Here is a 16,292-nt window from a genome sequence, read left to right on the forward strand (position 1 = left end):
TGTCCAGATTAAAGACTTTTGACTGTATTAATTCTGCATGGAAATTTATAACCAAGGCTGATGTTGTGCATTTTGAGGGCGAGGCAATATCTGCTTTTATGAATTTTTTTTAATCCTATCTTTTATTAAATTTATTTCCTTTAGTGGCTGAGCGGTTAAAACTGCTGAATACTGAGTGTTCAACTTGAATTCAGACCCAGGGGAACAGCTTAGCAGCATAGTTGTGCTTCATGATTCGATTGATGTGTAACATAAATACAAATAGTTTTTGTTAGAAAGTCCTCCACAAAGCCATCATGTACTTTGCCATATTCAAGCAACTTAACCAAACTTTTGTCATCCAATGCGAGCACACAGCTTGTACTAGCTCTGCCACTGGCACTGCTTATAACAGCAAATTATTCATAATAAATATTACTTCTATGCTACAGATGGAGGACAAAATAATGCGAATACCTGTGAAAAAGTATGACGTATTTCACATCTGCAGTACAGCTGCGCTACCTGCAACAGAAGTCTGCCACCTAGTGAGCGTGAAGAGGAAGGTATCAGTCTCTCAACAGCAGTCATCTGCGTTGCATGCTTCGATCGAACTGTCAGTGAGAAGTTGAAAAGTCAGATCTGTCAGAGTTCCAAAGAGGAATGATAGTTGGAGTGCATTTAAAAGGAGCATCGGTTACAGAAACAGCAAACGTTGTGGGGTGTGCAAGGTGTATGGTATCAGCCGTTCATTTTCCATGCTTTGCACGTGACACTGTCATTTTATCTGTTACTTATTTAAAATTTTCACATTGTTTTATGTTAAAATTAGAAATTAATGACCTAAAACTGCAATAGTATATTACAGTACATGTGAAAAAAATTTACAGTTTCACTCACACGTGTGTCGGATTTGCGCAACATTTATGGGGTCCCACAAAATTTTTGTAAATATTATGGGGTCCTGGAGGTCGCAAAAAAATCTCAATGATAAAAAGGGGTCATGACTGAAAAAAGTTTAAAAAATCCTGCTTTAGATCACAAATACTTCATTAGTTCATGTTTTTAATTTTATAACTTCTACATGCCATCTTACTAGATTTAAACTGATGATCTAATATCCGGAAAAATCTCAAATCCGGAATCGCCGAAGTCCCAATTTCGGACTTTGTACTGTATTATATTTTTACAGATAAAAGCTCATGAGGGATACCTGCTTAAGGGTGAGGTACACACTGATCATTACACTGACTCATCACTAGCTTCTTTTGTAAGAGATTCTTTTTTCCTAACTGGTTACAATTAAAACGGAAAAACTTTCATTATTTGAAAACTTTATTTATACTCTCCTCCTTTCCCTGACTTTTCAGAAGTTCTAATTTTCACACATTTTCTGAGAAAAGTTTATGTTATCCTGACTTTTCTTGACTTCTAAGAATTTCCAAAGTAAAACTAATAAAATATATAATAATACAGTTTATTTTATCATTTTAAACAGAATTTCATTTTCACAGTTTTTGCACAGTTATTTCTATTTACTAATAAAGTTAAGCTCTTTGTTAGTGCAAATAATTACAGTAACAAATTACAACACATAAAGTTGTTTTTAGAGCATTGTTATTATATGTCTGGTACTGCTGTTATAGAGAAGATTATAACTATACCAAATCTGAGACACCAGAAGAAACTGGAACACTTTCACACAGAGCAGCAACATGACTTCAAGAGAATGCCAAATTGACTTAAATTCACTATATAATACACGGTTCAGGATATTTCTAGTATGAATGTGGTGTAAAATATATTACTATTTAACCAGATGCTCTATTTGGGGGGGGGAGATTCTTAAACCTTTATACTGTCAAAGTCTTGAGTAGGGAAGAATGTTTTTATTTAACAACTACACTCATTACTAAATGCAATGAAAACAAAATTAATAACTAAAGGTAAAGAATAAAATTAATTAGTTAACATTTAACTGCAAATTTTATGGCACATGTGGACGAATGCATTAAAAAAAAAAAAAAAAAAAATCCTCTTCATTTCACATTAGTTACATTTACAATCCCTTCATTTTATTTCAGCATTTATACGAATTTGATATTTCCGATGAGAAACCTGTCTTTATATTCTTCACCTTAGGCCTGGAATATTCAGGCTGGTGATTCAACAGGGTTCGTAGCCACATTTTAGTTAAAAAAATAAGCACCTATAAGCACTTTTCAAGCACATTTTAAGAAAAAAATAAGCACCTGTCTAATTACATTATACACAACTGCATAACCTTAAAAGAAAAATTAGATTTGCAATTTAAAATATGAGCAATGCAATATTTATTAAGAGAATGAGCATTACCTCAACCATGGAAAACAATTAACTTTATTTTTTTTAAATTTTAAATGACAGTTCAATTTACAGAATTAGTTTACAATCAGAGAAAAAAAAAAAAAACTATGCAGAACTAAACTATATTACAAGATTTAATGATGAAATTTCAGTTCAAAATATAGAAAATAAATAATAATAAGCCATATTAATTGTATTTGCTTGGCACCTAATAATAAATACAATTTATTTTTCCACTCATATTCATATTTAAATAATTTAACTTAAATCAAAATTCTGAACATTTTCTAAATTTTCATTGTACAACAGTTTTCCCTTAACACATATTCCAAGCAAGGTAATTTAAGTAAAAAAAGGAACATTTTTGAAATCAGGAGACGGGAAATTGCTTCATGCAGTCATCCTTTAACAGTAAAAGCTTAACTAACCCGCATACTCGAAAACTGCCGAATATTCCATATAGTCGAGCGTAACTGGAAAAAGAGGAGGGGGGATATTGTAGGCGTTCTTTAGATTTCTTGGCTAAATAAATGATTTTGACATTTTGATATGTGCATCATATAAAAATAGACCAATGAAACCGAGAAATATTCTGCTTAGAAAGCACAGTAAAACTCTTTTAAGTGTTCATAAATAAATCTCAGACTGAACATCAAAATTATTATCTCTGCAAAATACTGCAAACGTTATTGTGCAATACGTGTGGCGTAATTCTTCCATACGTGATATTACGCAGCCGGAATCGGAATCAACAGGTACCGGTATTCGAAGAATAAAGAACTAAATAAAGGAAAAGAAAGAGACTTTCTAATCTGGGGTGTTTTTGATTCTAATTTTGAACAGACTGCATTAACTTTCCGGAATAGAAGCATTCTTCGCTTGGGTTGGGTAGACCACAAAACTTTTAGTTCTATTCAATCCAGATTGGACAGTGCCCCCCCAAAAAAAGTCCGCTGCTTCAACGGTAGAACCTCTCAACCTTCGTTCTGTATAATGTATGTTTTTTTTTTTTTTTTTTTTTTTGGACTATTCGATTACTTTCCTTTTATTTAAGCCATTCTGAATATTATTCCTTAGGAAGCTAATCTGTGTAAAAATACACCCATTTTTGGAAGTTTATCTACACTTCAGCAGCTACTGCAACTATATTATTATAAATATTCATACATATGCTCATAATATAAGCATAACAATCATAATAAACACGAATATGACCTAACCACGTGGTACGAGAATGCAAATTATTAAAATCTTGATAGAAATTCAAATGTGTGTAGTATTTGGGTGGGAGGAAAAGAATACCGGAATGTACCGGAATTTTCTACGGTTTTCGCAATTCTGAGACCAATAGAATGACGTGCACCCTGTCTGTACTCTCCTGCGCACCATAGGTTACATTAATGCAGAGAAAGGGGAAAAAGCTATTTCCGAGAGTATGATTCACCATCTGACGTTCCATATAAGGAAGAAAAGTTGTTTATTTAGTTTCGGCTTTGGTACGGGGGAAAAATGCACATTCATTAAAAAAAGCACTAAAAGCAAAAAATAACCACTAAAAACAAAAAAATAAGGGCTTTAAAGAAAAAGTAAGCACCTATAAGGGCCTTTATATTTTATTTTCAAATATAAGGACTTATAAGCACTTGTAAGGACCGCTACGAACCCTATTCAAATTCATTCTGTAATTTGACAAGTGACAGGACAAAATCATGATAGTAACGGTAAATAAGAAAAAAATTAAAAACCAGGAGATTCAGTGATCTACCAGGAGCTCATGAAAAACCAAGTGCTACACATAGGATATGGCTGAAAAAAGATTACAATTAAAATAAAATTAAAAAATAAGGCATTAATATTAACATATTACCCTATTTTCATAATAGCATCATGATGTTTGACGTCAGCAGTCCACAGCCCAAGTTTATCACCTTTATTCCTAATCTGTACAACAGCTCCACAAATATCATCACTATACTCTTCAAAGGCTTCACCAATCATACATAAAAGCTAAAATAACAATTTAAGATTAAAATGGTTATTAAACAACACCTTTATGAACATTTGATATAGAACAGAACCTCGAGTGACATGGATACTGACATATCAGAACTTTTGATGAAAAGAAAATACTGGACAAGTCAAATACATACAGTTGCTGACCTATTTTATTCATGACTGATTTAAGGGATTTTCAGGATCTATGCAAGAATACCCTTGGCAAAATTTTTTCGACTTGGATTTTTTTTTTTAAATAGGCATTATTTTGTCTTTTTCCGACACTGGCCGCTCCTAAGGCTGGATGTGATGGCCATCTTATTGAGATGGCACCTAACAAGTGGCCACCATTACCACATATGAAGGAACAGACAATTGCAACCATGCCTTCTCTGGAATTAGAACCCAGTCCCTTTGGTATCATAGGCGGCTCCCCTAACCATCTGGGTGGCCCCTTGGCAAATGTTAATACCACTATTTGAAACATAAGGTCTTTGTCTTCCCCACATCACAAATAGCCAGTTCTCAGAATACCGCTCTTCTGCAAAGCTAAGTTCTTTAATTAGTCAATCTGTACTTCCTTAACAAATTAAGAAATTTAAAAGTAATAAATACTTTTTAATAATTTATACCTGTATTTCTTAATAATACATCTAACAGATATAAATTAAAAAACAATTTACAATATATCACATTGATAATTTTTATAAACATTGGCAACATATAATTAATAAAAGATGTTTGTGATATCATATATTATATATCTGACTCATTACTATTTGGTTTAATGATTATAAATATTCTAGACATTTTAAGTCATTTTTTATAAACATTTGTCTTGAATCATCACATATGATATACACTTACCACAAATTCATAAAAAATGAGAACAGATATACCTAATTTTAAAAATATTTATTTCCCTTACAAAACTGAATATGATATATAATAGTTCATTTCCACTAAACAAAAGTATTCCTCAGAATGGAGACAGTTGTAACTCTCCAAACTCTAGATGCAACTCTTCTATATTTTATTTCAATATGCTGGTATTTCTAGTGTATAAGACTCATATTCATGCTACATGTGATGAAAACTCAATACAGTCAACCTATTTGTTAGGAACTAAGCCAATGTCAATCTAGACAATATACCTATGCTCAGTGATCTTAATGCCTTTGTTTTCTAGAATCATTATAAAAGTCCACCAGTAACTAATTTATGTTTTTATAATAAAATTTAGATCAGATTATTATATACATATTTTGCTTAGGTATTACAATATACATATGACAAGCACAACAAGTGTTTACACATAAGTAAGTATGACTCAAATATCTCAACCTGTTTTGCCCCATACACCCCTTTCACCACTGCTAGATCATTCCTCCTTCCTTTTATACCAAAACACGGAAAACACATTTATTCATTTATTTATTTATTTATTTTTATGTTTTATAAATTAAACTTAAAAGTATAGGAAGTATTAATAAATATCAAAACTAGAATAAAAAAATCCTTTTTCAAATAAAAGGATGTTGCCACCAAATGTATTATTTTCAAAGAAATAATACAGCGAATATAAAAATTTGTATGGCAATACAAATAAAAGGATGCTGTTACCAAATGTTATTGGTGTGTATTATTTTCAAAGAAATAATACAGGATATATAAAAAAAACTATGGCAACATTTAAAACACTATCAAGAATTCTAAAGGTATGGTGTTTTGAAAATATTCTGCAATTCCGCTATTGAATTTTACATGGCGTAAATGCAAAGAAAGTGACGTTTAATAAACAAAGTTAAAAAGATGAAAAGTTAATGATAAAAAGACAAATAAATAAATAGAGTAGGTCACCTTAATAAGAAAACTAAATATTGATATGATGAACTGAGAAAAGAATGAAAATAAATTAATTGCAACACTTAAAACTGCATCAGAAATTCTAAACACACGCTGCTTTAAAAAATTTTGTGATTTTGCTACCAAATTTTGCTTAGCATAAATATGACAAAAGTGATGTTTAATAATTATGTTCAAATTGCAAAAAAAAACATTGTATAGTTAAGAAATTAAATTATATCTAGTTAAGGAAATTGAACCCAAGATGATAAACTAAAAAAAAATGTATGGCAACAACACTATAAGGAATTCTAAAAATATCCCACTTTTAAAAATTTTGATTTTACTATTGAATTTCCTGTGGTGTCAGTGCAAAGAAAGTGATGTTTAATAATATAAAGAAAAAAAAAGTGTCAACAGGAGTGGTAAAGTGCAAGCTGAGCAAAATCATAAAAACCTTAACAAATCCTCTGGTGTGATATTACAATCTAAATCTCTTCAAATTCTCTCTTCCCCCATTTCAATTTTTACCCCCAAAAAAGCTTTAGTACTTAGCTTCAACTTCACTAGGATCATATACAAGATCTGACAGATTAAGAGGCCCTTTTAAAACTTAGCGTTGACAGATAAAAGTTGCACAGAGACATCTTGTTATATAAATATTTATTATAAATATGGTATAAATTTGTTGCATTAGTTGCAAAATATTATGAAAAAAAAAAAAAAATTGTAGGCCATCTAATGGTTTTTCTTCACATGGATAAGAGGCAATGACAATTCTTGCTGAGTATCTTTTTCTACCAGAATGAACATAATATATCTAGGTTAACTTTAGAACAATGGCACCAGATGCTGTGATATGTAATTTTATACTATATTTACGATGTCCGTTCTATATATATAGCAACAAAAAATAGGCCTTTCATGCCACAATATCATTATAGATATTTGTGCACTGAAAAGATTCCCAATATTCTTAATTTTCTATAGCCAATCATATGGAGCTAATTCATTATTTTTTGAATTTTTTGCAAAATACAATACCTGCTCATGGTAGTTATGAAAATGCATAAACTACAATTCACTTCATAAAGCCAGATTCCAGTAACTAAAGTAGTAACAATGTAATACTAGTACCAGATATATTAATATTTAATAATACATTCTAAGTTTTATGTATTTTTGTCTAATTTCATTTCATTATTTTCTTTAATCTTTATAGTGATAAAATCCTTAGCAAAAACGATAGGCTTTCAGCAATTTTAAACATAATCCAAAGATGTTTACATGCTTCAGTCACCATTTAATGCATCATGTTTAAAACTATTTATAAACATAATAATTAAAATTAATATCAAACAATAAAATTAATTAGTTAATAACTAACTGTAAATGTTTAACACTATAGCACATGAGGACAAATGCAACAAAACAATCTATTCCACTTCATATTCATTAGGTTTATAATCTCTTCATTTTACTTTAGTCATTATGCAGATTTCATTTTTCCAAAAATGTTAATCTTCTTTTGCCTCTTTAAACCTATTTTTGCACTTTTCTTCACGTAACATCTCATGTAGTCATATTAGCCATTCAGGTTCATTCTGTAGTCTGACAGGTAAAGGAATGAAGATGTGTCGATAATGCCATCATTAAAGCCTAAAAATTACAACTGGGAGATTAAGTAACCTATCGGATTAAGTGCAGGATTTGCATATAGGCTACACAAGCTATAGCTTAAGCCTCCAGAAATTAAAATACAGTATAACAGAACTTATAAAGAGCCCCATATCTCAAATAATTTAGGGCCTTATCAAGTCTAAATCCGGCTCTGGGCAAATGTGATGTAAAACCAGGAGTAAGTAGCTATCTCCTATACATTATAATCAAACTGTTTCCTTATGGAGAATTAAAGGCAAAATTAGAGCAGTTTATCTTTTGTGACATTCTTCCATATACATATTTGAGAATGTTCTTTTGTTTCTGTGCAGAAAATGTTTCAAGAGCATAGTAAATAGGCTGCAGTAAGCCCTTGTATTTTGTAAAACAGAATAATTTTATCAATGATGAATCATTTTCCCAAATTACATTTTCTAATGTATAGTTAAATGCCCAGTTTAATATTTTTAAATATAAAGAAACAGCCCAGTTTAATATTTTCATCTGTACTTTCAGAATCAAAATTTCAAAGTATTATTGAGGCATTTTATTGTAAATCTTCTACATTTTTTTTTATTTTATTTATTTACTTCAGTCACCTGTTAATAGCCTTTTCTATGCTCTTTTTTAATTTTTTTTTTTTTTTTTTAATTTTAGCACTTGAAGGCTCTTCTAAATTATCATTTTTAGTGCCCATATTACAAGACAAAAGAGAAGTGCATACACAAGAAAAGAACTTACACCCTTTCACTAACCCCTGATGTCATTGCACATCAATAAAAGACTACGTTAGCTAAAAGAAATGTACAGTATAAACTTTTAACCTATCGCACACTTATGTGCGATTGGCTACTGACTGATCATACATAATTCTCTTGTGTGTGATTGGTAGCAAAAGAAACCTGTTAACCCCTTGAACACCGAGGGTTGTTTATATATATTAACTTTTTAACTGTCATGCCTGAGATGCATTGGTGTTCGAAAATGTCACACCCGAGAGTTCCTCGGGGTAATTTTTTTTTTGAGTGCATTGTATTGTTACACCCGAATATATATCGGGAGACGTTTATTTCGGCTTCATCTCTTTGTCAAACCCGACTGTATCTTGGGAAAATCTAATGTGCGCTCAATTCAGTAGATGGCAGCACTTTACATAAGATTTCAAAGGTTAGAGGTTAGATTGATTGGTTGGTTCAAAGTGCGCTGGATCTTTTTGTTGTAAAATGGCGTCCAGTTCTTTGAAACGTTATATAGATGATTTAGATTCTTCAACCGAGGATGAAGATTTTGAAGGCATCGATACTAGTGACGCAGGTGAAACTGAGGAGAGTGACATTGAAAGTAGCAGTGAATCAACGGATAGCGCTGATGATGATGATATAGGAAATGCGAGAGACTGGTGTGAAATAACTGCTTCTGGCCGATTAGGGCCCCTGCGGTTCCCTTTTACAGGTACTCCAGGTGTAACTTTTCCTGTAAACATAAACTATGCTCCTTTAGATATTTTAGAAATGTTTCTGGATTCAAATCTAATGGAAATAATTGTCAAAGACATGAACAACTATGCAGAACAAGAAAGGAAAGCAAATCGGGCAAAGATATCAAGATGATCCCGCAGTAAAAAATGAATCCCTACAAATGAGAGAAATGAAGCTATTCTTTGGGCTAATAATTCTTCAAGGTATTGTCCTTGAAGACCAAATCAGGCTATGTACTGGTCTCATCGAAGGATTTTGCATACTCCAGTTTACTCAAAAGTAATGCCCGTAAATCGTTTTATTTTGCTTTTTCGATATTTACATTTTTGCAATAATGAAGCTAAAAAAAAAAAAAAAAAAAAAAGATTTTCCAAATCCAAAACTTTGGATGCTGTATAATGTGATAGAAAATTTACAGGAAAAATGTTGTAATTTTTACATACCGGAAAGTGATGTATCGGTTGATAAAAGCTTGATGCCTTATAAAGAAAGGTTATTTTGGAAACAATATATTCCTATCAAACATGCACAATTTGGAATCAAATTTTTTATGCTTTGTGAGGCGGAAACAGGGTATATTTGTGACTTCATTATCTATACAGGAAATAGTACTGTCTTCAATTAATTGTATACAAATTATGGACTTTCTACAAAAGTCATCATGCACCTATTGCATCGCTTTCTTGGAAATGGTTATTGTGTGACTGTAGATAACTATTACATGTCACCCGAGCTTGCAGATTTACTTGTAACCCAAAAAACAGATATTTATGGCACAGTAAGGATAAACAGACAAGATTTATCTATAGAATTTGCTAAAAGAAAATTACAAAAATATCAAATCATAGCACTTCAAAGGGGTAAGATTTTGGCTATAAGGTGGAAAGATAAGAAGGATGTGTGTTTGATGAGCAGTATTCATGATACTTCCATGGTCAGCCTCAAAAATAAAAAAAATGAAGATATACTCAAGCCGAAGATTGTTTCTGACTACAATCTAACTATGAGTGGTGTAGATCACTGTGATCAGGAAATATCCTTTCATCCAACAATTCGAAAACATCAGAAAAAATATTATAAAAAGATATTTTTACATTTACTAGACAATGTACTCTGGAACTCATATTTGCTCTATAAAAATGTAGTTGGAAAACGTATTACATTTTTAGAATTTCGAATCCAAGCTGTAGAAGAGCTTTTACATAAATATGATGATGCAGCTTCTGGACTTGGTTTTTATTCTTATTTTTATTTAACCCTTTAACTGTCAAGTTATTTTGATGATTTGGGTACACAAATTGTCAATTTTTTTTCGGGGGGGGGGGCAAAAATCAAATGTTTAGTACAAAATAAAATATACTTAATAGTTAAAAATTGATATTTTGAAGTACATGGGTAAAATTTTTAAAGTTTTGTAACCACTGCCACTGAATGTTGGCAGACCACCTACAATAGATAACCCTGCCCGTCTTACTGAACGACATTTTATATCCCATATTCCTCCTACTTCTGCGAAACCTGAGCCTACAACACAGTGCAAAGTGTGTTGTTCGAAAAAGATAAGGAAGGAAACACGATTCTGGTGTAGTGACTGCGGAGTCGGTTTGTGCTTGGAAAAGTGTTTCCAGTTGTACCACACAAAACTGAATTACTGAACTACTAATAGGTATTTACTTTTATTTATTTTTTTCATTTATTTATTTTTTAGAAATTTTTTTTCCCCCCATTTTTAGAAAATAATGAACTAGAAGCGAACTTTACAACTGCCAACTGCCATGTTGAGTGGCAGCCACCTCAAGCAAATATGCAGTGGCTACAAAACTTTAAACATTTTACCCATGTACTTCAAAATATCAATTTTTAACTACTAAATAGATTTTATTTTGGACTAAACATTTGATTTTTGGAAAAAAAAAAAAAAAAAAAAATGACAATTTGTGTACCCAAATCATCAAAATAACTTGACAGTTAAAGGGTTAAATAAAAATAAGAATAAAAACCAAGACTTTATTCATAGTACAATTTCCACTGAAGATATTTTTATCCTACAAGCAGAACTTTATTGTATTATTTATACATAAACAACATGTTCTTTGCACGACTAATATTCTTCTACAGCTGGTACATTTAAAAAAAAAAAAAAAAGAGAGAGAGAGAGAGAGCGATTACGCAGCTTAAATTTTCAAAAGAAAAATTAACTATATGCTAAAGTGAAAAATGCTGCAAAACACAGAGATTAAGAAAGCCCAAATTGTTGCTATTAAACATTTTATTTGATAGTTACCAAACTGTTGCTATTAAACTATTTTAACAGCAATATCAAACATTTTATTTTGATAGGTTATGATCAAAATAATATTAATAAGGTACATTTGTAATAATTTCCTCTTTACACAAAGTTATATAATAAAGATACTTAACTTAAAAGGACATCACATTAAGCACATACTTACTATTTCAAGCCAATAATTATTTAAATCTGTGTTCCTTTGTGACTTTTGTACATTTACTAGCCATCGACCACCTTGTTTATTTCTGCTGTCTTCCCACATGGGTTTAATACCATGCTGAAATCAATTATACAGAAAAACTTAAATATTGCAAATTTGATAAACCATGAAAGTATCTATATTTAAATGATTTCTATACCTTCTGCAGAATAAAATGAACTTGATTACTGCATAGCCAACATATTTATAAGCAAATTAGCTATCAATAACTTTACTAACCTTTATAATCAAAATGGAAATTTAAATACTTCATTACAACAATCTTTTATTCAATACAACCATGAAATAATATTTTTTCTAAACTGAAGATAAATGATGTATATATTAACTCTTAAAAGGAAAATCCTAACTGAACAACTATCAAGTTGAGTTCATTTTTTCAGAGGTGATGAATTTAAACATAAGGGTGAATCCTTTTCTTATTCTGTACTAGAAGTCATTCATTTATTTTATCTCACTACTTAGTGAACAGTGCTAATTTTCTGTGCATTTCCACTCTCTTTTTACTACTTACTGCATAAAATTCATCATGTACTTCTTCAAGCAAAAAAAGAAAGGCAAACCTAATACTCTTAAATTAGAAAAATGCTTAGAAAAATAATAATGCTCTGCATTACATAGCTCCATATTCTTCTTGCACAAACAATAAAACAAAAACTGCCAAAACTGTTTGTGTTTGGCTTGCAAAAAGGCTTGCAAAGAAGGGAAAAAATAGTAATTTTTGTTAAAATCTTTTATACCTTAAGCCTCATGCGATGTATATAGGTATTGATAATTTTGATTAGTGTACAATCAGGAATATAAACAGCAAATATAAATATTAATAAATGACAAATGTTATGGCATCACACTGTCACTGCAACATGGTGATTTATGCTTCATTCAGATGGCATTAGCAGATTTAAAATAATATGTCAGGAGAAATTTAAAAAGACAAAAAAATTTGAGACAAAAAAAATTCAAAGAAAGTTTCTAGATAAAAGACAGTATTGCTGAAAATATAACTCCTGACATCTGACATCATTAAAAATTTCCGCAATGACATTATCAAAAATGAAAATTATGAAAGCAGTTCTGAAAAAAGCAATAGCTCTTGTGAAATCAACATAATGATGGAAAAAGTGTTAACAAAATGCACGATAAACCATTTTTGGTAATTCCTCATTATTATCTCTTGTTTTGTACCAAGACTGTCTTTTGTTCACCCCTCTTCTTATTTGTTCCTCGATGTCTTGGAATTTATGGTCAAGGCTCTTTCATGTGAAGTGCTCCTGGGCTTTAGAAGGTAGTTTTAAAATTGGATACAGGAAGCAACTGATTAATAAATACTTAGATGTTTGTGATGTTTTGTACTGTTGCATTATCCTTTAGCAAAGATGGGAAGTACACTGCTGAAACTCCTTGAAGGGAAAAATGAGTTAAATGGCCAGCAGTTCTAATGATGATCATTTATAGTTTGCTCATGAGAAGAAAAGCTGTGAGTAATTGTAAATTGTTTAAAGCATTTATATGGAAAAAAGAAAATACAATCTTTTTTCCATATAAATGCTTTAAACAATTTACAAGTACTCGCAAGGAGTATTCCAAGTGTTAACATGCTTTCTTTTCTAAAAAATGTTAGAAATAGTCAATTTAATGCGACACAAGGAATATGCTATATCTTCCTTCCGAGAAAGATGCATGTTACATCATACTCGAATTTAGAAAAATTACTGTTATATAAAACTACAAATCAATGAAAACATTTGCAGGTGCAATTGAAAAGTTGTAACTGAAGGAAAAGCTAAAATTTTGACAATGGGTTTGGCAGTTTCAATATACCATTTGTAATGGTACAGTGATTTATCTAATATTGGGGAAAGGAACTGACATGGTGGTGGGAGACGCTACTCAACCACTACAAAAATATGACTACTGACTGGAACACTTTTATGATAGAGGCGTATTCTCTATATCAAATCCAATAACCAAATAAGTGGCCCTGCAAATTCTGTGGACATAAAGAAAAAGCTGGTCATATAAGGAATAAACAATGCCAGCAGAGTTCTTCCACAACACCAGATATTTGCACAAGAAGGATCAAAGATTTATTCAGAATGTTGCTGAGTATATAAAGCAGAAATGACAAAGCAGGTTAGAAACATTTTAATGTGAACCATAAACTTGATTTTGTTGGTCAATAACAGCGGGTTATACATAAAAAGTTGAAAGACTATGAAGCTCAGTTAAATGGCAGAATAAAATTCAACAAGATCCAGTTTAACATCATCATAAGTTTTACCTAGCTGAGTTTATGAGATAAAAATCCTTGGGACAAGCTAATGCTTCAGATGCCATATTAAAAGCAGTCGCGTAAACCAGGGCTGTAGAGTCGGAATCGGAGTCGGGCAGATTTTGGGATAAAAGGAGTCACTAAAAATAGGTCAACTCAGACTCCAGTTTTTGTTGGACAGTTTGAATTTGAAATGAAATTAAGATGATTTGAAAAAACTTAATGACAAGCAGAGTTATTTTTATTTATGAACTATATACATTAATAAAAAGTTATTTTCTATTTTATTAACATATTAATAAATAAATATAAGGGAGGAGGATGGATGTGATATGTGCCATTAGTGAATAACTGATTCATTTAGTTACAAATCTCACTGGTAAATTTAGGTAAGCAGCAACAGCAGCAAGAACTCCCAAAATTGATGCCATTCTTAGGAAGTGAGCAGGAAAATGAGCAATTATTGATCAAGCAATGTGATAAGGAAGTACATATTTGATGATAAAGAGGTTTTTAGAATTAAGAACATTTTTAGAAGATGTAGATAACCCTAATGTTTCACTAACAGAAAGACCGTGGAATGATCTTTCAGAATTGGAGACTCTTCTTTCTATACAGTATATATCCACAAAAAAGCTGCAATCTGAAGAACTGACAGGAGGCGAGAATGGAAGAATGGGATATTTGTTCTTTCTGTAATGGAGGGTTTATTGCAGAAGGAATCATTTCTTCAATGAAGAAAAGAGAAACTAGTTTGCTAGACAATGAGATCTTGCTGGGTTCAATATATGTTGATCCGAAACACTGAATTTTCTTGGATGACGAAATTAAAAAGGCAAAGAAAGTCATCTATGAACTTTCATTAAGAATGAAATTATTCTCAGAATAATTGGAGAATTCAAATCAGAACAGTCAAACTGCAGACAATGCAAATGAGTCTCTATCATCCTCTTCCAGTGATGAATTAGATTTTGAGAAATATTTTTGGATAATATTAAAAAGGCTAACGTAAAGCGAATGAAAATAAAGAACCAAGAGCCTTTAAATATAAAAATGATAAAATACAAAAATGATTTCTACACAGCCTTTGAAGAAATACAGAAATATGATTTTGCTATCAAGACATCTCTTTTAGAACTTATGAAAATCTATCCTGAAAAGTTAAAAGAAGTAAGTAGCCTTTACAGTAACAGCTCTTTCTCCTACTCAAGTTAAGGGCAGTTTACACCTCTCACAGCAACTCGTAGCGAGCCACTCGTTACGATTACTTTGACAATGTAAATGTTCACTTCGACCGAGTAGAAACGTAAAGATGAGTCAGCGCTTCCGTTTCTACTTTGAACCAGTTAAAAAATCTATCCGGGCAGTTACTCGAAGCAGCGTTCGCAGAGACGTCGTGACGTCTATAATATCGAAAATGACGAGATGGAGCGATAGCCAAACCATGGCATTTTTTAATGCATACGCATCTTATGGAACACTTCACCGCTTCATAAATAATAAGTTGCATACTTCTATAACTAGGTGAGCTTATATTCATTTTTACTTCCTTGTACGAAGTAAAAAGGAAGTATTGTAATCGCGAAAAGTTTCAGGCAGCATATTTCAACGAAAATATCCATTTTGACTGCTATCGAATGCAATTTAACGATGTTTTTGCATGATATCTGTACGTAAGGACAGAATAAAATACACTTTTCCTTCAAAAAAATTATAAAACTGCTTTAAAATTAATTCTGAAGAGAATTTTTTGTGGCGTCTGTACGAACGTATGTACGTACATGTGTACGTATCTCCCATAACTCAAACACGAGTAGCCTCAGAACATTGAAATTTGGTATATAGGACTGCTAACATGTAGATGTGCACCTCGTATTTTGGTTGCAATCGGTCACACCAAACGTATACAAATATATTTATACATATATCCACTCTATTACCCGGCTCAGTGATCTCAGTTTCTTTACTCTCATATGTTTGTAAATTGTACATTTTTTGCTTTAAAAATGATTGAATTATGTTGTTTTTATCTTCCGGTTAAGGATTTTATGCCTTTAGTAAATCTGTATGCAATATTTTTAGAATTATCAGCAATTTTAAAGTTGTTTAATTGCCGTTAAGCCTGTTTTTAATGGCGGCCATTGATGTTTACATTTGAAAGAGGAGACTAGTGGATTTGTTGCTAATCTAGAGAATTTTAGCTTTGCA

The 16,292-nt window shown here is 31.4% G+C and overlaps 1 protein-coding gene across 2 annotated transcripts in view; it reads right to left on the reverse strand.

Annotated features, from left to right (window-relative positions):
- eIF4E1 (eukaryotic translation initiation factor 4E1) overlaps positions 1-16,292 on the reverse strand; it is a 47,866-nt gene that overhangs the window by 3,480 nt on the left and 28,094 nt on the right. The window contains exons 4-5 of one of the 2 annotated variants that reach the window (XM_035365278.2): positions 11,756-11,869; positions 4,193-4,332 (exon numbers count right to left, since the gene is read on the reverse strand). In XM_035365278.2, coding sequence (XP_035221169.1) covers positions 4,193-4,332; positions 11,756-11,869 — 254 coding nt within the window. The remainder of the gene's footprint in view (positions 1-4,192; positions 4,333-11,755; positions 11,870-16,292) is intronic. The other variant, XM_035365279.2, reaches the window with a different exon arrangement.

This window comes from Stegodyphus dumicola, chromosome 3 (genome assembly GCF_044657685.1).
Source record: "Stegodyphus dumicola isolate Sdum_Otavi_A_Nest chromosome 3, ASM4465768v1".
NCBI classification, from domain to species: domain Eukaryota; kingdom Metazoa; phylum Arthropoda; class Arachnida; order Araneae; family Eresidae; genus Stegodyphus; species Stegodyphus dumicola.